Source organism: Pollicipes pollicipes, unplaced genomic scaffold (assembly GCF_011947565.3).
Source record: "Pollicipes pollicipes isolate AB1234 unplaced genomic scaffold, Ppol_2.1 Scaffold_4295;HRSCAF=5057_pilon_pilon_pilon, whole genome shotgun sequence".
NCBI lineage: Eukaryota > Metazoa > Arthropoda > Thecostraca > Pollicipedomorpha > Pollicipedidae > Pollicipes > Pollicipes pollicipes.
This window is the reverse complement of record NW_023596461.1, coordinates 18,118,396-18,143,773: the sequence shown is the minus strand read 5'-3', so window position 1 is coordinate 18,143,773 and position 25,378 is coordinate 18,118,396. Positions and strand designations below refer to the sequence as shown.

Genomic DNA, 25,378 nt, shown 5'->3' with positions numbered 1-25,378 from the left:
ATTATCACTTGTTGATGTTTTGATACCTTCGTCTTTTTTAAGAATTCACTAAAGGTGGTACACCCTGAAGGTGATACACATTTGTGTGCATCTTATTTAACCGTGTGCTTTACAGACAAGAAACAATGGCGGCCTTCTGGTCTTAAGGTTTTTGTGCGTCATATCACAACGTATAATTTCTGAAAATGCTGTCCATTTTGACCAGATAAGTTTGTCTTGAAAGTTTAAACTGTGTCTCCTTTTCTACCTTCGTGCGTCTTCGCAACGATTTGTACGAATTTAACAAGTATTTCAGAGAATTTTGTTCGAATGGAACCATTTGAACAACACACGCATCCTGTAATGATGTGTTGCACATATAACATGCAGTCTCTGGGTAACCCCGCTGGCGTGTAGTTGTTGTCGTTTATGACTTTCTGCTTGTCACGTACAAACCTTCACTATTGTATGTTTTTTCAGTCGCTATTTTCCTTCCTGCGATGCGCGACCCAAATACGACGACTCGTTTGTTGGCTTATCGGAGTTCCTTGTTCTGTTTCACGCAACTGCTATTTGAAGTGCATAAGCGTACATTGCATGCAATTCATAGCATGCAAGACGTAGAACACATCCTAACGCGAGGAAACAATAAGAACTGAACAAACACACATGCACACACAAACACATACACACACACACACACACACACACACACACACACACACACACACACACACACACACACACACACACACACACACACACACACACACACACACACACACACACACACACACACACACACACACACACACACACACACACACACACACACACACATATGACTCAGTTGTGGACTCTTCCTAATACGATTGGGAAGGAGCCCCGTAAGGTCGAGAGGACTTGTAAGGGACAGCAGCAGGACGATAAGAACGAGCAGGTGTGTAAGAGGGAGCAGCAGGACGGCAAGAGGGGGCGGGTTTGTAAGAGATGGCTGTCTGATAGGAGCGAACGTAAGCGGGAGCAGCCTCATGAGAGGGAGCGGCAGGGGCGAATGAGCGGGCTGGGGCGTGGCTGGCCGGCTCGGGGCACTGGGCCTCGCCGTCGTAGGTGAGCTCGGCGTTGTAGCCGCCGTAGCCCTGGTTGTCAGCCGTGTACTTGAAGAGCTGGACTCGGCCGTCGGGCAGGTTGACCGAGTAGTAGCCCTGTACAATCTTGGTGCCGCTGTTCTCGTTCTGGGAGAACACTGAGCCGCTGTAATGGTCGTTGACGGCGTACGCAAACTGGTACGGCTGGGCGTAGTAGCGGGGCTCCTGGTACGACGGTGCGTAGGAGGGCGCCCGGCCGTACGACGGAGCCGGTGCGTGGCTTGGCGCCGGAGCAAAGCGTGGTGTCTTAGCTGGGGCGTAGCGTGGGGCGGGGGCCTGACCGTAGCTTTGGGCTGCAGCCACCGACAGAACAGCGGCGAGAACGAAGATCTGAAATGACATAACGTACTGTGTATTGCCTTCTTAGACGGTTCAAATGACGACCATTCTGATATTGATAACGATGCCTTCTTGCCGATGGCGTAGTATATTGCATCCAGCGTGCTCTCTTCACATTTGTGCTTCCTATAGTTAATGTGCTAATTAAAACCGGCACTTTTCTACGCAACACCGCATGATCCGGTTCGTACACTCTTCGCGCTAGGTCCACCTACCAACGATGTTCACCCTCTGTATCTACCCCCCCCAGACCTTCACGCTCTTGAACCACCTCTGCACGATGTTCACTCGCATGGTCCACATACGCCCTCTGTTAAAAGTGCACTGTGCACTGGGTCGAAAAACCTGCCCCGGATGCTTATTTTGAGCCGGCTCGGTGATTATACCTTTTTATCTGCAGAAAGTGCACACAGATTTCAGTGGCCGACCATGTTGACCACGTAGCGCGTCGTAGTAGACACAATACGGAAATAGCATGCTACGGCCGGGATACGTGTATGTTTAGATATGATTCCAGTGCCGTCATACTGAGTTAATGGCCTTTCGTATGCCAACATGCACTTGTTAAAATATGTTGTGATGCTAAACAAGATGACATTAGCGGTACTGAGTATTCTCAGCTGTGCTTCAACAGATGAGTACACGAGTGCCAACTTCTCTTGCTATCTTGATTGCTCAGCATAAAAATTTTGATCTCAGAATACCGGGATTCCAGAGCTGAGGGCCTTTCTTTAGGTTATCAAGAACGCCCAAAGTCACGGGCTACTAGTTGTTAGATTGAGCATCTATTTGCCCACATAGATGACGGTCATGAGAACCGTTTAACGATTTTTTGCTGTTTATTGGTGCGTGCCGTCTTTGTCATAAATGTATCATTTGGTCTGGTGCGGAAAACTAAACCATTCAGGCGGCTTTACGGGATAATATATTCATCCGCAATATGTGATTGATAGAAAACTTCGAGCCGCCATGGTATTGATTGCAACAAGCTGTACCATGCGTAGGTAATGTTTCCGTGATTGCCATCGTTTTCTGTAAATCGTTTCATGGAAGGTAGCATTCGGAATAGCAACTATGTCGTATGATTTGAGATCTGTGCCAAAAGTGTTCAGATTTGCCCCGAAAGCAAGTGAAAATTATTGGTTTACAAGGTAGCTTTCCAACTCCTGACAAAAACCAACATTTGAAATGTTCCTGCTGATTTGCTTTTTGCCCCTCAACTGTGATTATCTGTTATGTCACGGCTGTATTTCAACTGGAGTGATCCAGGGCTCGGATCCAACCACTACTGAAGATAGTGACATGCCTCCCTTCAACAATCTGATGGTATTTTGTTCTTTGCCCCAGGAATCCGGTGTCTAAGATTTAACACAATATCGACCAGCGTGTTGGTCGCAGTTCACCACTGCTTCAGGATCATACATCACGAGTGTTATGCAGGGGTTTGTTCAGTCGCTATCCTCCTGCCCGCCATGTGCAATCTAATTGCGACGATGCTTTGTTCCCCCGTCCGAGTTGCTTGGTTCGCTTCATATGATTGACTTTTTAAGTACCAACAGTTTATTTTATGCAATGCATTACACCAAAGACGTAGAACACACCTTTAAACAAGAAAACAATAAGATACGAACGCACACTTAACTGAATTGTGGACTCTTGCTAATACGATTGGGAAGGAGCTCCGTGAGACTGAGCGGGCTTGTAAGAGACAGCAGTAGGCCGGTAAGAACGAGCAGGTGTGTAAGAGGGAGCAGCAGGCCGGTAAGAGGGAGCTGGTTTGTAAGAGGGGGCAGGCTGATAGGAGCGAACCGGTTGGTAAGCAGGAGGAGCCTTGTAAGAGGGAGCGGCAGGAGCGTAGGAGCGGGCTGGGGCGTAGCTGGCCCGCTTGGGGTACTGGGCCTCGCCGTCGTAGGTGACCTCGGCGTTGTAGCCGCCGTAACCCTGGTTGTCAGCCGTGTACTTGACGTGCTGAACCCGGCCGTCGGGCAGGTTGACCGAGTAGTAGCCCTGTACGATCTTGGTGTCGCTGTTCTCGTTCTGGGAGAACACCGATCCGCTGTAATGGTCGTTGACGGCGTACGCAAACTTGTACGGCTGGGCGTAGTACCGGGGCTCCTGGTACGACGATGCGTAGGAAGGTGCCCGGGCGTACGACGGAGCCGGGGCGTGGCCTGGCGCCGGAGCAGGAGCGTAGCGTGGCGCCGGAGCAGGAGCGTAGCGTGAGGCGGGTGCATGGCCGTAGCTTTGGGCCGCAGCCACCGACAAAACAGCGGCGAGAATGAAGATCTGAAATGATATAACGTACCGTGTAACACGCTCGTGATAGTACAAATGAAGACCACTCTGATATTGGACTTAATCTCGTATAATCAAACACGCAGTGCTGTATTGTCTTCACCTCTCAGTTGACCTCACCTTCATGGTGCTCTTGGTGTGATCCGGTGAGTGACTGACGCTTTGTTCCTGGCCCGGTGGCCTTATATACGAGCCGTTGTGGATGGCGGGGTCGATCGTGCTGCTAATCGCCTTCACATTCTCATGGTTGGGCCGCCGTGTGTACGTGCATCCAGAGCTGGTTATGTTGCGTGATAGAGCTTTGGAGAGGTGAAGAGTTTCGTGCAAAACATTCAGGATAGGTGGTAGCATTGTCTCTCTTATATGTTATTATGGTTGTCATGTTTTCGAAGCATTCTTTAAAGGTGGTAGACTCTAAAAGCGTTACACATTCTGGTGCATCTTAGGTCTTATCTTAAGGTCTCGTCACAAATGATATAACACCCTGGGAATGCTTTGAATTTTGAATTGGTGAGTTTTTCAGCATTACAGTAGGTCTATTTTCCTCACTTGTTCTGCCCTCCTAACTAGTTCCGCAGAGTTCGCATTTATTCCACGGTTTTTCCCTTGAATGAAACGATTTGATAAAAGCAATCTACTTCATGTGCGTAGTCCTCTTTTAACGTAGACTTAACGTATCTGTAGGATATCTTGCGGGAGACAAGCTTAGCACTGACGTAAACACCAATTATGTAATGAGCTGTTGCTCAAACAACGTGCACTATTTGAGTAAACCTCCGGTAACTGGTGGTTACCATCTTGTCGATGGCGTAATATATTGTATCCAGCGTGCTCTCCTCGCATTTGTGTTTCCTATAGCTAATGTGCTAGTTAAAACCGGCACTTTTCTACGTAACACTACATGATCCGGGTCCTACAGTCTCTGCGCGCTAGGTCCACCTACCAACGATGCTCACCCTCTGGATCCATCTCCCCCGACCTTCACGCTCTTGAACCACCTCTGCACGATGTTCACTCGCATGGTCCACTTATGTCCTCTGTTAAAAGTGCACTGTGCATTGTGTCGAAAACCTGCCCCGGATGCTTATTTTGAGCTGGCGTCTTGATTTTACCTTTTCATCTGCAGAAAGTGCACACACATTTCAGTGGTCGACCATGTTGACCACGTAGCGCGTCGTAGTAGACACAATACGGAAATAGCATGCCACGGCCGGCATATGTGCATGCTTAGATATGATTGCAGTGCCGTCATACTGAGTTAATGGCCTTTCGTATGCCAACAGGTACTGTTTAAAATATGTTGTGATGTCAAACAAGATGACATTGGCGGCACTGGGTATTTTCAGCTGTGCTTCGTCAACAGATGAGTACACCAGTGTCAACTCCTCCTGCTATCTCGATTGTTCAGCATAAGCATTTCGATCTCAGAAAACCGAAATACCAGAGCTGAGGGCCTTTCTTTAGGTTATCAAGAACGCTCAAAGTTATGGGCTACAAGTTGTAAGATTGAGCATCTCTTTGCCCACGTAGTTGACGGTCATGAGAACCGTTTAACGATTTTTCCTGTTTATTGGTGTGTGCCGTCTTTATTATAAATGTATCATTTGGTCTGGTGTGGGAAACTAAAACTCTCAGGCGGCTTTACGGGACGAAGATATTCATCCGTAATATGTGATTGATAGAAAACTTCGGGCCGACATGGTATTGATTGCAGCAAGCTGTACCATGCGTAGAAAATGTTACCGTGATTGCCATCGTTTTCTGTAAATCGTTTTGTGGAAGGTAGCATTCGGAATGGTAACTATGTCGTATGATTTGAGATCTCTGCCAAAAGTGTTCGGATTTGCCCCGAAAGCAAGTGAAAATTATTGGTTTACAAGGCATTTTTCCAGCATTTAACAAAAAACCAACATTTGAAATGTGATTGCTGATATGCTGTTTGCCCCAACTGTAATGATCTGTTATATCACCGCTTTATTACAACTGGAGTGATCCAGGGCTAGGATTCAACCATAACTGGAGATAGTGACATGCCTCCCTTCAACAATTGGATGGTATTTTGTTCTTTGCCTCAGAAATCCGGTGTTAAAGATTTAACACAATGTCGGCCAGCGTGCTAGGCGCAGTTCACCACTGCCTCAGTATCATACACCACGTGTGTTATGGAGGTGTTTTTTTCAGTCGCTTTCCTCCTGATCGCCATGTGCAACCTTACTGCGACGATGTTTTGTTCCCCGGTCCGAGTTGCTTGGTTTGTTTCATACAATTGATTTTTAAAGTACGAACAGTTTATTTCATGCAATGCATTACACCAAACACGTAGAACACACATTTGAACGAAAAAACAATAAGATACGAACGCACACTTAACTGAATTGTGGACTCTTGCTAATACGATTGGGAAGGAGCTCTGTAAGACTGAGCGGGCTTGAAAGAGGCAGCAGTAGGCCGGTAAGAACGAGCAGGTGTGTAAGAGGGAGCAGCAGGCCGGTAAGATGGAGCTGGTTTGTAAGAGGGGGCAGGCTGATAGGAACGAACCGGTTGGAAAGCAAGAGGAGCCTTGTAAGAGGGAGCGGCAGGAGCGTAGGAGCGGGCTGGGGCGTGGCTGGCCCGCTCGGGGTACTGGGCCTCGCCGTCGTAGGTGACCTCGGCGTTGTAGCCGCCGTAGCCCTGGTTGTCAGCCGTGTACTTGACGTGCTGAACCCGGCCGTCGGGCAGGTTGACTGAGTAGTAGCCCTGTACGATCTTGGTGTCGCTGTTCTCGTTCTGGGAGAACACTGATCCGCTGTAATGGTCGTTGACGGCGTACGCAAACTTGTACGGCTGGGCGTAGTACCGGGGCTCCTGGTACGACGAGGAGTAGGAAGGCGCCCGGGTGTACGACGGAGCCGGGGCGTGGCTTGGCAGCGGAGCAGGAGCGTGGCGTGGCGCCGGAGCAGGAGCGTAGCGTGGGGCGGGTGCCTGGCCGTTGCTTTGGGCCGCAGCCACCGACAGAACAGCGGCGAAAATGAAGATCTGAAATGATATAACGTACCGTGTAACACCCTCTTGATAGTACAAATGAAGACCACTCTGATATTGGACTTAATCTCGTATAATCAAACATGCAGTGCTGTGTTGTCTTCACCTATCAGTTGATCTCACCTTCATGGTGCTCTTGGTGTGATCCGGTGAGTGACTGACGCTTTGTTCCTGGCCCGGTGGCCTTATATACGAGCCGTTGTGGATGGCGGTGTCGCTCGTGCTGCTAATCGCCCTCACATTCTCATGGTGGGGCCGCCGTGTGTACGTGCATGCAGGGCTGGATATGTTGTGTGATAGTGCTTCGGAGAGGTGAAGAGCTTCGTGCAAAATATTCAAGATAGGTGGTAATATTTGTCTCTCTTATATGTTTTTATCGTTGCCATGTTTTCAAAGCATTCTTTAAAGGTGGTAGACTCTAAAAGCGCTACACATTCTGTTGCATCTTAGGTCTTATCTTATCTTAAGGTCTCGTCACAAATGATATAACACCCTGGGAATGCTTTGAATTTTGGATTGGTGAGTTTTTCAGCATGACAGTAGGTCTATTTTTCTCACTTGATATCACCTTGATATTGGGCTGCACATTTCATGATCAGGCATGCAGTGCCGTGTAGTCTTGGTCTCTCAGCTGGTCCCACCTTCATGGTGTTCTTAGTGTGGTCCGGTGGGTGACTGATTTCTCTCCTCGCCCCCGTGGTCTTCACGAGCCGTTGTGAGGGGCGGGGCCACTCGTGCTGCTAATAACCCTTGCATTCCCATGGTGGGGCCGTCGTGTATACGTGTATATAGGGTGTGCATGTCGTATGCCAGAGCTCTGGAGAAATCAGGTGTTCCGCCGAAGATATTGAGGTGGTGAGGTAGTGGTTAGCACTGATTAGTTGTTATGTTAGTGGGAGTCTTTTTTTCTACGCCGTTACCCAAAAACAGGTAACCAGGAGTGCCCCTCCCTGAATCCCAGCGACGCAGTAAACCGTACGTTAACACCAGAAAACATAAAATCAAGTCGCGGCACTCCCAGCTAGGAAGATGAAACAAACGTAAAAAAACAGGCGAAGAGGTGGAGCAGACCCGAAGGAATTGTGTTATGTGATAGGTAGGGAAAAATCATAGATGAAAAGGCTTAAAGAAGTCATTAGCCAAAGTCAGCTAATGACAGCCCGCTATAACCGCCCAATAATCTACAACCACTCAATTCACCGCGTTAGTAAGGGCTATACAGTCACACAAGTCACACAAGAAATTACCTGGTCATTTTTGTGCTGGGTTTTGAGCTGGATGTCCAGGGATTTCACCCAGCTAAGCAGAGCTTGTTGCTGGGAGAACTCCCGGAGTCAGAGCCGCGAGTTTGGGTATATGTGGAGGACTTTATATCAGAAATTGATTATGAAACATGGACGAGGTCAAATATGAGGTGTGTTGGATATGTACAGCACAAGGATGGCAATGTCTTCAAATATGTTGGTTACGTTAATATGTGTTCACGAAATGCTTGCGGATGATGTTCTTTACGATGGTTTTTGATACAGGGATATTAGCTATTCTTGGAAAATATGAAACAATGATGTCGTTCCACAGCTTAGGGCCAAGGCAAGATGCTGTAAATAGTCTATAATTACGATTAGAGAAAGGTTGGTCTAAATGTTTTGCTCGCCTCATATCCATGTCATTAGATTCATAGAGATTGTAAATTAAATCAAATGATGCAGGGGGCTGTGAAGTTAAAAATTTGTGCATCACAATTAGCATTTGAGATTTAGCAATATCCGATAGTTTCAAAATTTTGTATCGTTTAAAGATTGGCTCTGGGCTTTGTGGAGGATACACATTTTCTATAAGACGCACAGCCCTTTTTTGCAAAATTACCAACTGATCTAGTTGAGGAGCATAATTAATGCCCCAAACCAAGCAGCAGCAATTTAGATAAGGAAGAATCAAAGTGTTATAGAGAAGATGTGACGTTGTTTTATCAATAAAGTACCTAACCCTACTTATTATTCCAATATTTCTACTTACTATGCCTGCAACAAAATTAGTGTGGCTTGTATACTTAAGATATTTGTCAATGATTACACCGAGGTATTTAATTTCTTTTTTCTCTTCAATAGGTGGATTATCGATTTGCACATTTAGTCGGAAATGCGAAGAAAGGGTTGTGTAATGCCGTGTGAATGTTTTTGATACGTTCAGGGGGAGAAAATTAGCAGTAAACAAGAAGTCCTTAGAAGCAAAAGCGTATTGAAATTGTTTTAAAGTTCGACAATACTTTTATTTTTGAAAACAATCGCAGTACCATCAGCGTAAGACAGACAAATCATGTTGCTGCTTAATTTAGGGAAGTCATTTATGTACATCAAAAAGAGGATTGGGCCGAGTATGGATCCTTGGCGTACCCCCATTGTTATGTTTTTGATTGTTGATAGACAATTCATGATTTTTACACATTGAGTTCTGCCAGACAAATATGAAGAAATGATTTCATAATTGCACGTTAATCGTAAATGATTTCATAATTGCACGCACGTCGTTAATTGCACGGGCTCTTTATTTGTAGCCAGTTTATAATGAACCAAAAAATGACGTAGAATTTGTATGGACTGGATGCAAAATGCTGGGAGTACTTTGTCCATGTCGATGTCGGACGAAGCGGCAATGCAGGTAATGAACATGTGCTGCTGTGCCAATAGACGTACAGACATTTTTGTGGCACTTACCTGTAAAGCTGTGTTACTCGCAGTCATAATGGCTTGCACTATGACCGAGGCTTGGCATTGTAATCCAGTAACGCTGGGCTTGAGTCACCAAGTGGGTGCTTTTGTTGGTCCCTCGCTTCTTAAATGTCAGTTCCGGATGCCCACAGAGGTATGCCCGGTCACAATACGGTTATCTGAAATATGGCACGGCATGAAAAAGTGCCTTTCTCTGGCCGGACGGGCTACCGGGTGTTCCATTCCCAGCTGTTACAGTTCACTGTACAGTTGATGTAAAACCCGAATATGATACGAATGAGACAATCCCCAATGTAACATGAAACGTAACATGTCGGCATCATTAATGTGAAAGCATTGGTCAATAGACAACTGTGGGCTTATATATCTATTTTCACTCGCGCACAGGATCATTGCACTGTTGGTATGCGACGCGCCCATTGCGGACGCGGGCCCAAGCCCAATATTGACCGAATGCCACTCAAGTGTTTAGTGGTACACTAATGGCAAATACGAGAGCGAGAAAAGTGCACTCGTGCAATTGTGTCTTAAGGCCGGCCAGTAGATCTATGGTTGGCATGGAGTATGACATCTTGTTCTTGCTTTCGCTCATAGTTAAATCAAGCGTGTCCCATTTAGTCAGCAACGCAAGTTTCCTCAAAATCCTTCGAGTTGCTTTGACCTTTTAGTTGGAGTGGACACTCCGAAGAGATCAATGACGCTGGACTCCCTCTCCACTATGAAACAATCATTTTCATTTGCTTTGCGTTTCCCAACGTGTGTGTTATGCTAGCCAAAATAGTGTGCGATAAATGGTATGAAAGCTTAAAGCACAATGCCGGTAAAACTGTATCGAATTATGACGTAATTATCACGCGACATAAAAACGTCTTACTGTGGCTTTTCTTTCCCCGCGTTGGCGCTTAGTACAGTGGCTTATTGCAAACGTCACGTTGTCTTTCCACTAATGTCATTTATACCCCAAATGTGTGGGTTCTACTCTGACCAGAGCAGTTGATATGCTACAAAGGTATCTTTTGTGTTCGCCGTTAGCTTTTTCTGTTTAACCATACCACACAAGCTTGGAACGGCATCGACACGAAATCCCTACGCCCAGTTGCGAAGGAAATATCTCACTTGAACGCCTTATACGTGCCGAGATGGCCTTTAAAGGCATGGAATCAGTGGCTACAAAGAAAACAAATGGTGTAGTGTTGTGCCGAAACGTTTACCGCGAAGTTTTGAATGGAAATAGATATAATGTATTTTTGTTGACGTCTTGTTGGTTCTACTATTGCAACTCGGGTGCTTTCCGGAGACATAACTGCTCCGAGGTTTCACCAGAGTATTTCTTAAAAGTATTCTCTGGAGGTGGTACACCCCTTAAAGTTAGCGCATATATTTTTTGCGTATTCTTTGATGGCAGTCCGCACACATAAGATGCAAGACGGCGTTCGATCTGGAGGTTTGTTAGGTTGCGTCACAGGTGATACGCATTCAAAATGCTGTTCTTTTCACCCGATAAGTTTTCCTTGAAGACAATTCATTGGATCTGCTTTTCCTACTTATTCCATCTTCCCAATGATTTTTATAACCTGAATTTTCCACTGGATTTTGTTCCAGAATTCCACTGAAATTTGTTCCAGTGCAACAACTTAGACAAAACCATCCCATTTCACGTTCACACGCCTCCTTCCATACGGGCGAAGATAAGCCTAACACTCGTACGGACACTCCTGTAATGATTGAATCATCTGTCTCACTTGCAGCATGTAATCTCTTGGTAATACTGCTAGTGTTCAGCCGCTCAGACTGGTGGCTATCAGCTTCGCAATCGTGCGATACTGAGCTCAGTTTACTCGCATCGCATTTTCAATTCTTTCGCTCAACAACAGCGCCAGTCAAACGAAAATTTTGCACGCCATGCGCACATGAACAACCTCCCACAATTTTAATACTCCGGCTTCAAACGATCCACGCTTCCCGGCCCGTTGACCTTGTGCACGAGCCGTCGAAGAGGGGGGGGGGGGAGGGGCGGGGTCGCTCTTGCGGCTTATGCCCCTCACATTCTCATGGTGGGGTCACCGAGTGTATGTACCTGCAGAGCAATGTGTGCATGTCGGTTGGCAGATCTCTGAAGAAGTGAAGTTCCGTACAAAATATTAAAGCCAAGAGCTCATAGTTATCACTTGTTGATGCTTTGATACTTTCGTCTTTTTTAAGCATTCACTAAAGGTGGTGCACTCTGAAAGTGATGCACTTTTGTGTGCATCTTGTTCAACAGTGTGCTTTACAGACAAGAAACAATGGCGGCCTTCTGGTCTTAAGGTTTTTTGTTGGTCATATCACAACGTATAATTTCTGAAAATGCTGTCCATTTTGAGCAGATAAGTTTGCCTTGAAAGTTTATACTGTGTCTCCTTTTCTTACTTCATGCGTCATCGCAACGATTTTTACGAATTTAACAAGTATTTCAGAGAATTTTGTTCGAATGAAACCATTTGAACAAAACACACATCCTGTAATGATGTGTTGCACATATAACATGCAGTCTCTGGGCAGCCCTGCTGGCGTGTAGTTGCTGTCATTTATGACTACCTGCTTGTCACGTATAAACACCTACTATTGTTTGTTTCTTCAGTCGTTTTTTCCTTCCTGCGATGCGCGACCTAAATACGACGACTCGTTTGTTGGCTTATCGGAGTTCCTTGTTTTGTTTCACGCAACTGCTATTTGAAGTGCATAACCGTATATGGCAGCAGGACGGTAAGACAGCAGAGAGCAGAACAGCAGCAGGACGGTAAGAACGAGCAGGTGTGTAAAAAGGAGCAGCAGGACGGTAAGAGGGGGGGGGGCTGGTTTGTAGGAGGTGGCAGGCTGATAGGAGCGAACGTAAGCGGGAGCAGCCTCGTGAGAGGGAGCGGTAGGAAAGTAGGAGGGGGCTGGGGCGTAGCTGGCCGGCTCGGGGTACTGGGCCTCGCCGTTGTGGGTGACCTCGCCGTTGTAGCCGCCGTAGCCCTGGTTGTCAGCCGTGTACTTGACGTGCTGGACTCGGCCGTCGGGCAGGTTGATCGAGTAGTAGCCCTGTACGATCTTGGCGTCGCTGTTCTCGTTCTGGGAGAACACTGAGCCGCTGTAATGGTCGTTGACGCCGTACGCAAACTGGGAAAGGCGGTGACTTGGTATAAGGTAATTTCACCTCCCAAACAAATACCACAATCACGGCAATCAAACACCTCCCAACATCAGATGAAGCAAGCTGGGGATAAATGATCAAAAAACTCTGACGAATCGACATTATTGCACTTTGCCGTCACAACTCCACACAAAATGCATCACTTCTAGTGAAAACATTTTTGGCAAACATCTAACGGCGCATAAGTGCCCTCACCACTGCCGAGTACGATCTGGAAATGACCACCTCGGGGCGGTCCCACTTTTTTACAGGGGTGCTTGTTGTCGATCGGTGAGCTGCTCGGCCATGCCTGCCCCCCCCCCCCCCCCGCCCCCCCCCCTCCCGATACCAGGGGCGCTTACCCGGTGGGGCGCTTACTCGCATCACGTTTTCCTTTTTGGTTAATTAGAGCACACATGGGATTCTACGGCACGAATAGAGGTCATTTCTCAGCTATGATTGATACGAAAATCGGACAATATAATATTGCTTGCAGTATGCTACCCTATGGGTATATAAAGCTTGTGAAAGTATCACTTTGTAACGCAGATCGTGTCTAGTAATGTTTAGTTCCTAGTGTGCCACATGGTTGTGTATGGTTTGTCCGAAGGTTTTCTGATTTCCCCACAAGCCAGCAAATAATTGTTTGTTACCAGGGAAGCTTTTCAAATCTTACAAAATCCAACAGTGTTTGAAATGATGTTGCTTGTGTGTTCTGTGGATGAGATGAATATTTGGTACGGGACTTAAATCCAACCCTTTCTTACTACAGGCAGTTGCATGCCTTCGTTCCGCAATGGGATTGTATTTTGAACTTTGTCTCAGTAATCGGGCATTAGGGACTCAACATAATGTCAGGCAACGTGACAACTGCAGGGCATCGCTGCTTGGGGACCATACAACGCGAGTTTCATAAAAGTGTTTCTTCAGTCGCTATCGTCCCTGCGATGCGCGACCTGCGCACTACAATTTGTTTGTTGGCCGATCAGAGTTCCTTGGTTTGTTTCACATTATTGCTAATTTAGGGACGGAACAGTATATTACATGCAGTTCATCGCACCAAAGACGTAGAACACAATTAAACAAGAAAACAATAAGATATCAACACGCATACACTTAATTCAGTTATGGACTGTTCTTAATACGAATGGGAAGGAGCTCCGTAAGATTGAGCGGGCTTGTAAGAGGGAGCAGCAGGCCGGTAAGAACGAGCAGGCGTGTAGGAACGAGCAGGTGTATGAGAGGCAGCAGGCCGATAAGAGCGAATCGGCTGGTACGAGGGAGAAGCAGGGCGATAAGAGGGAGCTGGTTTGTGAGAGGGGGCAGGCTGAAAGGGGCGAACAGGCTGGTAAGAGGGAGCAGCCTTGTAGGAGGGGGCGGCAGGAGCGTAGGAGCGGGCTGGGGCGTAGCTGGCCCGCTCGGGGTACTGGGCCTCGCCGTCGTAGGTGACCTCGGCGTTGTAGCCGCCGTAGCCCTGGTTGTCAGCCGTGTACTTGACGTGCTGAACCCGGCCGTCGGGCAGGTTGACCGAGTAGTAGCCCTGTACGACCTTGGTATCGCTGTTCTCGTTCTGGGAGAACGCTGATCCGCTGTAATGGTCATTGACGACGTACGCAAACTGGTACGGCTGGGCGTAGTAACGGGGCTCCCGGTACGACGGGGCATAGGAAGGCGCCCGGCCGTACGACGGAGCCGGGGCGTGGCTTGGCGCCGGAGCAGGGGCGAAGCGTGGTGTCTTAGCTTGGGCGTAGCGTGGGGCGGGGGCCTGGCCGTAGCTTTTGGCCGCAGCCACCGACAGGACAGCGGCGAGAATGAAGATCTGAAATAATATAACGTACCGTGCAACACGCTCTTGATAGTACAAATGAAGACCACTCTGATATTGGACTTAATCTCGTATAATCAAACATGCAGCGCTGTGTTGTCTTCACCTCTCAGTTGACCTCACCTTCATGGTGCTCTTGGTATGATTCGGTGGGCGACTGACTCTTTGTTCCTGGCCCGGTGGGCTTATATACGAGCCGTTGTGGAGGGCGGGGTCGCTCGTGCTGCTAATCGCCTTCACGTTCTCATGGTGGGGCCGCCGTGTGTACGTGCATGCAGAGCTGGGTGTGTTGTGTGATAGAGCTGTGATAGAGGTGAAGAGTTTCGTGCGAAATATTCAAGATAGGTGGTAATATTTATCTCTGTTATATGTTATTATGGTTGCCATGTTTTTGAAGCATTTTTTAAAGGTGGTCGACTCTAAAAGTGATTCACATCCTGGTGTATCTTGGGTCTTATCTTATCTTAAGGTCTCGTCACAAATGATATAACACCCTGGGAATGCTTTCAGTTTTGGCTTGGTGAGTTTTTTCAACATTACAGCAGGTCTATTTTTCCCACTTGTTCTGCCTTCCCACCTAGCTCCGCCAAGTTCGCAATTACTCCACTTTTTTTGCCTTGAATGAAACGATGTGATAAAAACAATCTACTTCACGTGCGTAGTCTTCTTTTAATGTAGACTTAACGTATCTGTAGGATATCTCGCGGGAGATAAGCTTAGCACTGACGTAAACACCAATTGTGTAATGAGCTGTTGCTCAAACAACGTGAACTATTTGAGTAAGCCTCCGGTAACGCGTGGTTACCTTGTTGTCGATGGCGTAATATATTGCATCCAGCGTGCTCTCCTCGCATTTGTGTTTCCTATAGCTAATGTGCTAATTAAAATCGGCACTTTTCTACCTAACACTACATGATCCGGCTCCTACAGTCTCTGCGCGCTAGGTCAACCTACCAACGATGTTCACCCTCTGGATCCACCTCCCCCGACCTTCACGCTCTTGAACCACCTCTGCACGATGTTCACTCGCATGGTCCACTTATGCCCTCTGTTAAAAGTGCACTGTGCATTGGGTCGAAAAACCTGCCCCGGATGCTTATTTTGAGCTGGCGCCGTGATTTTACCTTTTCATCTGCAGAAAGTGCACACAGATTTCAGTGGTCGACCATGTTGACCACGTAGCGCGTCGTAGTAGACGCGATACGGAAACAGCATGCTACGGCCGGGATATGTGTATGTTTAGATATGATTTCAGTGCCCTCATACTGAGTTAATGGCCTTTCGTATGCCAGCAGGCAGTGGTTAAAATATGTTGTGATGCTAAACAAGATGACATTGGCGGTACTGGGTATTTTCAGCTGTGCTTCATTAACAGATGAGTACACCAGTGCCAACTCCTCCTGCTATCTTGATTGCTCAGCATGAAAATTTTGATCTTAGAATACCTAGATTCCAGAGCTGAGGGCCTTTCTTTATGTTATCAAGAACTCTCAAAGTCACAGGCTACTAATTGTAAGATTGAACATCTCTTTGCCCACATAGTTGAGGGTCATGAGAACCGTGTAACGATTTTTCCTGTTTATTGGTGTGTGCCGTCTTTATCATAAATGTATCATTTGGTCTGGTGTGGAAAACTAAAACACTCAGGCGGCTTTACGGGACGAATATATTCATCCGCAATATGTGATTGATAGGAAACTTCGGGTCGACATGGTATTGATTACAGCAAGCTGTACCATGCGTAAGTAATGTTACAGTGATTGCCATCGCTTTCTGTAAATCGTTTTATGGAAGGTAGCATTCGGGATAGTAACCATGTCGTATGATTTGAGATCGCTGCCAAAAGTGTTCGGAGTTGCCCCGAAAGCAAGTGAAAATTATTGGTATACAAGGCATCTTTCCAACTCTTAACAAAAAACCAAAATTTGAAATGTTATTGCTGATATGCTGTTTGCCCCAACTGTAATTATCTGTTATATCATGGCTGTATTACAACTGGAGTGATCCAGGGCTCGGATCCAACCATAACTGGAGATAGTGACATGCCTCACTTCAACAATCTGATGGTATTTTGTTCTTTGCCTCAGAAATCCGGTGTTAAAGATTTAACACAATGTCTGCCAGCGTGTTGGGCGCAGTTCACCACTGCCTCAGGATCATACATCACGAGTGTTATGGAGGCGTTTGTTCAGTCGCTATCCTCCTGCCCGCCATGTGCAACCTTACTGCGACGATGTTTTGTTCCCCGGTCCGAGTTGCTTGGTTTGTTTCATACAATTGATTTTTAAAGTACGAACAGTTTATTTTATGCAATGTACACCAAAGACGTAGAACACACATTTAAACGAGAAAACAAGAAGATATGAGTGCACACTTAAGTGAGTTGTGGACTCTTGCTAATACGATTGGGAGGGGGCTCCGTAAGACCGAGCGGGCTTGAAAGAGGCAGCAGTAGGCCGGTAAGAACGAGCAGGTGTGTAAGAGGGAGCAGCAGGCCGGTAAGAGGGAGCTGGTTTGTAAGAGGTGGCAGGCTGATAGGAGCGAACCGGTTGATAAGCAGGAGGAGCCTTGTAAGAGGGAGCGGCAGGAGCGTAGGAGCGGGCTGGGGCGTAGCTGGCCCGCTCGGGGTACTGGGCCTCGCCGTCGTAGGTGACCTCGGCGTTGTAGCCGCCGTAACCCTGGTTGTCAGCCGTGTACTTGACGTGCTGGACTCGGCCGTCGGGCAGGTTGACCGAGTAGTAGCCCTGTACGATCTTGGTATCGCTGTTCTCGTTCTGGGAGAACGCTGATCCGCTGTAATGGTCATTGACGACGTACGCAAACTGGTACGGCTGGGCGTAGTAACGGGGCTCCCGGTACGACGGGGCATAGGAAGGCGCCCGGCCGTACGACGGAGCCGGGGCGTGGCTTGGCGCCGGAGCAGGAGCGTAGCGTTGGGCGGGTGCCTGGCTGTAGCTTTGAGCCGCAGCCACCGACAGGACAGCGGCAAGAACGAAGATCTGAAATGACATGCAGTGTTCTATGACATGCTCTTTAAGCAGTACAAATGGCAACCATCCTGATCTTAGACTGCACCTTTCATAATCAAACATGCAGTGATGTGCTCTCTTCACCTCTCAGCTGACCTCACCTGCATGGTGCTCTTAGTGTGCTCCGGTGGGTGGCTGATACTATGTTCCCGGCCCCGCGGTCTTATATACGAGTCGTTGTGGAGGGCGGAGTCGCTCGGTCTGCCAATCGCTCCCACATTCTCATGGTGAGACTGATGTGTGTATGTGCATGCAAAGCTGGGTTTGCAAGTGGTATGCCAGAGCTCCCCAGAGATAGATCCCAAGTTAGTCCCAAGGATTTGCATTCGCTGACAGGCATGATTTGCCTTTCAATAGATCAGTGACCTAACAAGGCGTACTTATTTGTCTCATACCAAAAGTTAGGCTATTTAATTCCGTACAGGTGCACAAAGTTTGGTGCGGAATGTTGCCCAACCAGAAGTCATTCTGGAAACACATGTTTCAGTCAAACATCTTCGTGTTGGTTATAAGTTGTTTTCCGCTTTCAAATGCTGGTGCTTGTTTTAACCTTGTTTGCCGCAAACTTATTCTCATGTGGCGCATATAGTTGCCGCCACTGATAGATACTGGGCTGTTATGAACTGATTTGTGCTTTTCCATGACACCGGCTGTGAACAAAACTATTTCCCATTAAACTCCATTAATTGTGCAAAGCCTTCGCGTGGAGACTATAGTGAGGGTCCAAAGGAGCAGGTACGTCAACAGTAATAGTATAGAAGGAATTCTTTGAACTCCGCTCATGAAGGCATAATTATACCCTGAGCTATGGTCAACCTAATCGTGGAAGAACGTAACAGCAACAAATTTAGTTTAAAGTGGCTTGTGCACCGCGATATTGCCCCAAAATCAGAATGGTTTACAACAAATGCCGCCATGTCATTCATCTACACCACCTCTTTAAAGATTCCCGTTGAATGTGATGGAATCATCACGGAATACAGAGATGAAAATGTCAGGCACATCGTTCAACCATAGTGAATTACTTCTGCATCGTTGTCCGCATGTCCGCCGCAGAGCAACGTTCGCGTGGCTTTTTCGTGACAGCACTTCAAGATAAGTGTACCGTAAATGCGTGCTCATTAAGCCTTTGCGATCTCTTCGGTTGTTGTCATTTCTAGAAAGCGACCTGAATACGGCGAGTTATTTGTCAGCCGATCCGAGCTGCTTTCTTTCTTCATTAAGTTGCTTAATCACGTACGTAACAGTATATTTACTATTTGATGCCTTGCACAATAGGTGTAGAATACACACAAACGAGGGAACAATGTGTTACGACCACTTTCCTCTTCTTTCGATGCTTCCTAATACGACTGGGAAGGAGCTCCGTAAGATACAGTGGGCTTTTAAGTGGGAGCAGTAGGCGTGCAAGAGGGAGCGGAATTGTAGGAACGAGCAGGTTTATAAGAGGGAGTTGGCTGGAAAGGGCGGGCCGGCTGGTAAGAGAAAGCAGCCTTGTAAGAGGGAGGGGCAGGAGCGTATGGTCGGGCTGGGGCGTAGCTGCCCTGCTGGGGATGCTGGGCATCCCCGTCGTAGGTCACCTCGGCGTTGTAGCCGCCGTAGCCCTGGTTGTCAGCAGTATAGTTCACGTGCTGGACCCGGCCGCCGGGCAAGTTAACCGAGTAGTAGCGCTGTACAACTTTGGTGCCGCTGTGCTCGTTTTGGGAGAACACTGAGCCGCTGTAATGGTCGTTGGCGGCGCACGCAAACTGGTACGGCTGGGCGTAGTACCGCGTCTTCTGGTACGACGATGCGTAGGAAGGCGCCCGGCCCTACGGCGGATCAGGGGCGTGGCTTTGCGCCGGAGCAGAAGCGTGGCGTGAGGCGGGTGCCTGGCTGTAGCTTTGGGCCGCGGCCACCGAAAGAACAGCGGCGACAACAAAGATCTGAAATGAGGTAGCGAAATGCATGGCATACTCTTAAAGCAGTGCAAATGGCAATCACCTTGATATTGGGCTGCACATTTCATGATCAGGCATGCAGTGCCGTGTAGTCTTGGTCTCTCAGCTGGTCCCACCTTCATGGTGTTCTTAGTGTGGTCCGGTGGGTGACTGATTTCTCTCCTCGCCCCCGTGGTCTTCACGAGCCGTTGTGAGGGGCGGGGCCACTCGTGCTGCTAATAACCCTTGCATTCCCATGGTGGGGCCGTCGTGTATACGTGTATATAGGGTGTGCATGTCGTATGCCAGAGCTCTGGAGAAATCAGGTGTTCCGCCGAAGATATTGAGGTGGTGAGGTAGTGGTTAGCACTGATTAGTTGTTTTGTTAGTGGGAGTCTTTTTTTCTACGCCGTTACCCAAAAACAGGTAACTAGGAGTGCCCCTCCCTCAATCCCAGCGACGCAGTAAACCGTACGTTAACACCAGAAAACATAAAATCAAGTCGCGGCACTCCCAGCTAGGAAGATGAAACAAACGTAAAAAAACAGGCGAAGAGGTGGAGCAGACCCGAAGGAATTGTGTTATGTGATAGGTAGGGAAAAATCATAGATGAAAAGGCTTAAAGAAGTCATTAGCCAAAGTCAGCTAATGACAGCCCGCTATAACCGCCCAATAATCTACAACCACTCAATTCACCGCGTTAGTAAGGGCTATACAGTCACACAAGTCACACAAGAAATTACCTGGTCATTTTTGTGCTGGGTTTTGAGCTGGATGTCCAGGGATTTCACCCAGCTAAGCAGAGCTTGTTGCTGGGAGAACTCCCGGAGCCAGCGCCGCGAGTTTGGGTATATGTGGAGGACTTTATATCAGAAATTGATTTTGAAACATGGAGGAGGTCAAATATGAAGTGTGTTGGATATGTACAGCACAAGGATGGCAATGTCTTCAAATATGTTGGTTACGTTAATATGTGTTCACGAAATGCTTGCGGATGATGTTCTTAACGATGGTTTTTGATACAGGGATATTAGCTATTCTTGGAAAATATGAAACAATGATTCCACAGCTCGTTCCACAGCTTAGGGCCAAGGCAAGATGCTGTAAATAGTCTATAATTACGATAAGAGAAAGGTTGGTCTAAATGTTTTGCTCGCCTCATATCCATGCCATTAGATTCATAGAGATTGTAAATTAAATCAAATGATGCAGGGGGCTGTGAAGTTAAAAATTTGTGCATCACAATTAGCATTTGAGATTTAGCAATATCCGATAGTTTCAAAATTTTGTATCGTTTAAAGATTGGCTCTGGGCTTTGTGGAGGATGCACACTTTCTATAAGACGCACAGCCCTTTTTTGCAAAATTACCAACCGATCTAGATGAGGAGCATAATTTATGCCCCAAACCAAGCAGCAGCAATTTAGATAAGGAAGAATCAAAGTGTTATAGAGCAGATGTGACGTTGTTTTATCAATAAAGTACCTAACCCTACTTATTATTCCAATATTTCTACTTACTATGCCTGCAACAAAATTAGTGTGGCTTGTATACTTACGATATTTGTCAATGATTACACCAAGGTATTTAATTTCTTTTTCTCTTCAATAGGTGAATTATCGGTTTGCACATTTAGTCGGAAATGCGGAGAAAGGGTTGTGTAATGCCGTGTGAATGTTTTTGATACGTTCAGGGGGAGAAAATTAGCAGTAAACCAAGAAGTCCTTAGAAGCAAAAGCGTATTGAAATTGTTTTGAAGTTCGACAATACTTTTATTTTTGAAAACAATCGCAGTACCATCAGCGTAAGACAGACAAATCATGTTGCTGCTTAATTTAGGGAAGTCATTTATGTACATTAAAAAGAGGATTGGGCCGAGTATGGATCCTTGGAGTACCCCCATTGTTACGTTTTTGATTGTTGATAGACAATTCATGATTTTTACACATTGAGTTCTGCCAGACAAATATGAAGAAATGATTTCATAATTGCACGTTAATCGTAAATGATTTCATAATTGCACGCACGTCGTTAATTGCACGGGCTCTTTATTTGTTGCCAGTTTATAATGAACCAAAAAATGACGTAGAATTTGTATGGACTGGATGCAAAATGCTGGGAGTACTTTGTCCATGTCGATGTCGGACGAAGCGGCAATGCAGGTAATGAACATGTGCTGCTGTGCCAATAGACGTACAGACATTTTTGTGGCACTTACCTGTAAAGCTGTGTTACTCGCAATCATAATGGCTTGCACTATGACCGAGGCTTGGCATTGTAATCCAGTAACAATGGGCTTGAGTCACCAAGTGGGTGCTTTTGCTGGTCCCTCGCTTCTTAAATGTCAGTTCCGGATGCCCACAGAGGTATGCCCGGTCACAATACGGTTATCTGAAATATGGCACGGCATGAAAAAGTGCCTTTCTCTGGCCGGACGGGCTACCGGGTGTTCCATTCCCAGCTGTTACAGTTCACTGTACAGTTGATGTAAAACCCGAATATGATACGAATGAGACAATCCCCAATGTAACATGAAAAGTAACATGTCAGAATCATTAATGTAAAAGCATTGGTCAATAGATATCTGTGGGCTTGTATTTCTCTTTTCACTCGCGCACCGGGTTATTGCACTGTTGGTATGCGACGCGCCCATTGCGGACGCGGGCCCAAGTCCAAGATTGACCGAATGCCATTCAAGTGTTAAGTGGTACACTAATGGCAAATACGAGAGGGAGAAAAGTGCGCTCGTACAAATGTGTTTCAAAGCCGGCCAGTAGATCCATGGTTGGCATGGAGTATGACATCTTGTTCTTGCTTTCGCTCACAGTTAAATTAAGCGTGTCCCATTTAGTCAGCAACGCAAGTTTCCTCAAAATCCTTCGAGTTGCTCTGACTTTTTAGTTGGAGTGGACACTCCAAAGAGATCAATGACACTGGACTCCCTCTCCACTATGAAACAATCATTTTCACTTGCTTTGCGTTTCCCAACGTGTGTGTTATGCTAGCAAAAATAGTGTGCGATAGATGGTATGAAAGCTTTTTGCTGTTTGCTGTTTGAAAGCTGTTTGTTCCCCGGTCCGAGTTGCTTGGTTTGTTTCATATAATTGATTTTTAAAGTACGAACAGTTTATTTTATGCAATGCATTACACCAAAGACGCAGAACACACATTTAAACGAGAAAACAATAAGATATGAACACACACTCAGCTAAGTTGTGGACTCTTGCTAATACGATTGGGAAGGAGCTCCGAAAGACTGAGCGGGCTTGTGAGAGGCAGCAGTAGGCCGATAAGAACGAGCAGGTGTGTAAGAGGGAGCAGCAGGCCGGTAAGAGGGAGCTGGTCTGTAAGAGGGGGCAGGCTGATAGGAGCGAACCGGTTGGTAAGCAGGAGCAGCCTTGTAAGAGGGAGCGGCAGGAGCGTAGGAGCGGGCTGGGGCGTAGCTGGCCCGCTTGGGGTACTGGGCCTCGCCGTCGTAGGTGACCTCGGCGTTGTAGCCGCCGTAACCCTGGTTGTCACCCGTGTACTCGACGTGCTGAACCCGGCCGTCGGGCAGGTTGGCCGAGTAGTAGCCCTGTACGATCTTGGTGTCGCTGTTCTCGTTCTGGGAGAACACTGATCCGCTGTAATGGTCATTGACGGCGTACGCAAACTGGTACGGCTGGGCGTGGTTCTGCGGTTCCTGGTACGACGGGGCGTAGGAGGGCGTCCGGGCGTACGACGGAGCCGGTGCGTGGCTTGGCGCCGGAGCAGGAGCGAAGCGTGGCGCCGGAGCCGAAGCGTAGCGTGGGGCGGGTGCCTTGCCGTAGCTTTGGGCCGCAGCCACCGACAGGACAGCGGCGAGAACGAAGATCTGAAATGATATAACGTACCATGTAACACGCTCTTGATAATACAAATGAAGACCACCCTGATATTGTACTTTATTTCGTATAATCAAACACGCAGTGCTGTGCTGTCTTCACCTCTCAGTTGACCTCACCTTCATGGTGCTCTCGGTGTGATCCGGTGGGTGACTGACGCTGTGTTCCTGGCCCGGTGGGCTTATATACGAGACGTTGTGGAGGGCGGGGTCGCTCGTGCTGCTAATCGCCTTCGCATTGTCATGGTGGGGCCGCCGTGTGTACGTGCATGCAGAGCTGGGTGTGTTGTGTGATAGAGCTTTGGAGAGGTGAAGAGTTTTGTGCAAAATATTCAAGATAGGTGGTGATATTTGTCTCTCTTATATGTTATTATGGTGGCCATTTTTTGAAGCATTCTTTAGAGGTGGTAGACTCTAAAAGGGATACACATCCTGGTGCATCTTAGGTCTTATCTGATCTTAAGGTCTCGTCACAAATGATAGAACACCCGGGGAATGCTTTCAATTTTGGCTTGGTGAGTTTTTCAGCATTACGGTAGGTCTACTTTTCTCACCTGTTCTGCCCTCCTAACTAGTTCCGCCAAGTTTGCAATTATTCCACGGTTTTTCCTTGAATGAAACGATTTGATAAAAAACATCTACTTCATGTGCGTAGTCCTCTTTTAATGTAGACTGAACGTATCTGTAGGGTATCTTGCGGGAGATAAGCTTAGCACTGACGTAAACACCAAATGTGTAATGAGCTGTTGCTCAAACAACGTGAACTATTTGAGTAAGCCTCCGGTAACGCGTGGTTACCTTGTTGTCGATGGCGTAGCATATTGCATCCAGTGTGCTCCCCTCGCATTTGTGTTTCCTTTAGCTAATGTGCTAATTAAAACCGGCACTTTTCTACGTAGCACTATATGATCCGGCTCCTACAGTCTCTGCGCGCTAGGTCAACCTACCAACGATGTTCACCCTCTGGATCCACTTCCCCCGACCTTCACGCTCTTGAACCACCTCTGCACGATGTTCACTCGCATGGTCCACTTATGCCCTCTGTTAAAAGTGCACTGTGCATTGGGTCGAAAAACCTGCCCCGGATGCTTATTTTGAGCTGGCGCCGTGATTTTACCTTTTCATCTGCAGAAAGTGCACACAGATTTCAGTGGTCGACCATGTTGACCACGTAGCGCGTCGTAGTAGACACGATACGGAAATAGCATGCTATGGCCGGGATATGTGTATGTTTAGATATGATTTCAGTGCCCTCATACTGAGTTAATGGCCTTTCGTATGCCAGCAGGCAGTGGTTAAAATATGTTGTGATGCTAAACAAGATGACATTGGCGGTACTGGGTATTTTCAGCTGTGCTTCATCAACAGATGAGTACACCAGTGCCAACTCCTCCTGCTATCTTGATTGCTCAGCATGAAAATTTTGATCTTAGAATACCGTGATTCCAGAGCTGAGGAGCTTTCTTTATGTTATCGAGAACGCCCAAAGTCACCGGCTACTAGCTGTAAGATTGAGCATCTATTTGCCCACATAGTTGAGGGTCATGAGAACCGTGTAACGATTTTTCCTGTTTATTGGTGTGTGCCGTCTTTATCATAAATGTATCATTTGGTCTGGTGTGGAAAACTGAAACACTCAGGCGGCTTTACGGGACGAATGTATTCATCCGCAATATGTGATTGATAGGAAACTTCGGGTCGACATGGTATTGATTACAGCAAGCTGTACCATGCGTAGGTAATGTTACCGTGATTGCCATCGTTTTCTGTAAATTGTTCTATGGAAGGTAGCATTCGGGATGGTAACCATGTCGTATGATTTGGGATCTCTGCCAAAAGTGTTCGGATTTGCCCCGAAAGCAAGTAAAAATTATTGGTATACAAGGCAGCTTTCCAACTCCTAACAAAAAAACCATCATTTGAAATGTTCTTGCTGATTCGCTTTTTGCCCCAACTGTAATTATCTGTTATATCATGGCTGTATTACAACTGGAGTGATCCAGGACTCCGATCCAACCATAACTGGAGATAGTGACATGCCTCCCTTCAACAGTCTGATGGTATTTTGTTCTTTGCCTC

At 47.0% G+C, this 25,378-nt stretch overlaps 1 protein-coding gene across 1 annotated transcript in view; it reads right to left on the bottom strand.

Annotated features, from left to right (window-relative positions):
* LOC119097250 (dynein regulatory complex protein 9) overlaps positions 1-23,425 on the bottom strand; it is an 86,615-nt gene extending 63,190 nt beyond the window's left edge. The window contains exons 1-2 of the mRNA XM_037220299.1: positions 23,420-23,425; positions 19,100-19,330 (exon numbers count right to left, since the gene is read on the bottom strand). Of these exons, the coding sequence (XP_037076194.1) occupies positions 19,100-19,330; positions 23,420-23,425 (237 nt within the window). The remainder of the gene's footprint in view (positions 1-19,099; positions 19,331-23,419) is intronic.
* Between the last annotated feature and the right edge of the window lie 1,953 nt (positions 23,426-25,378).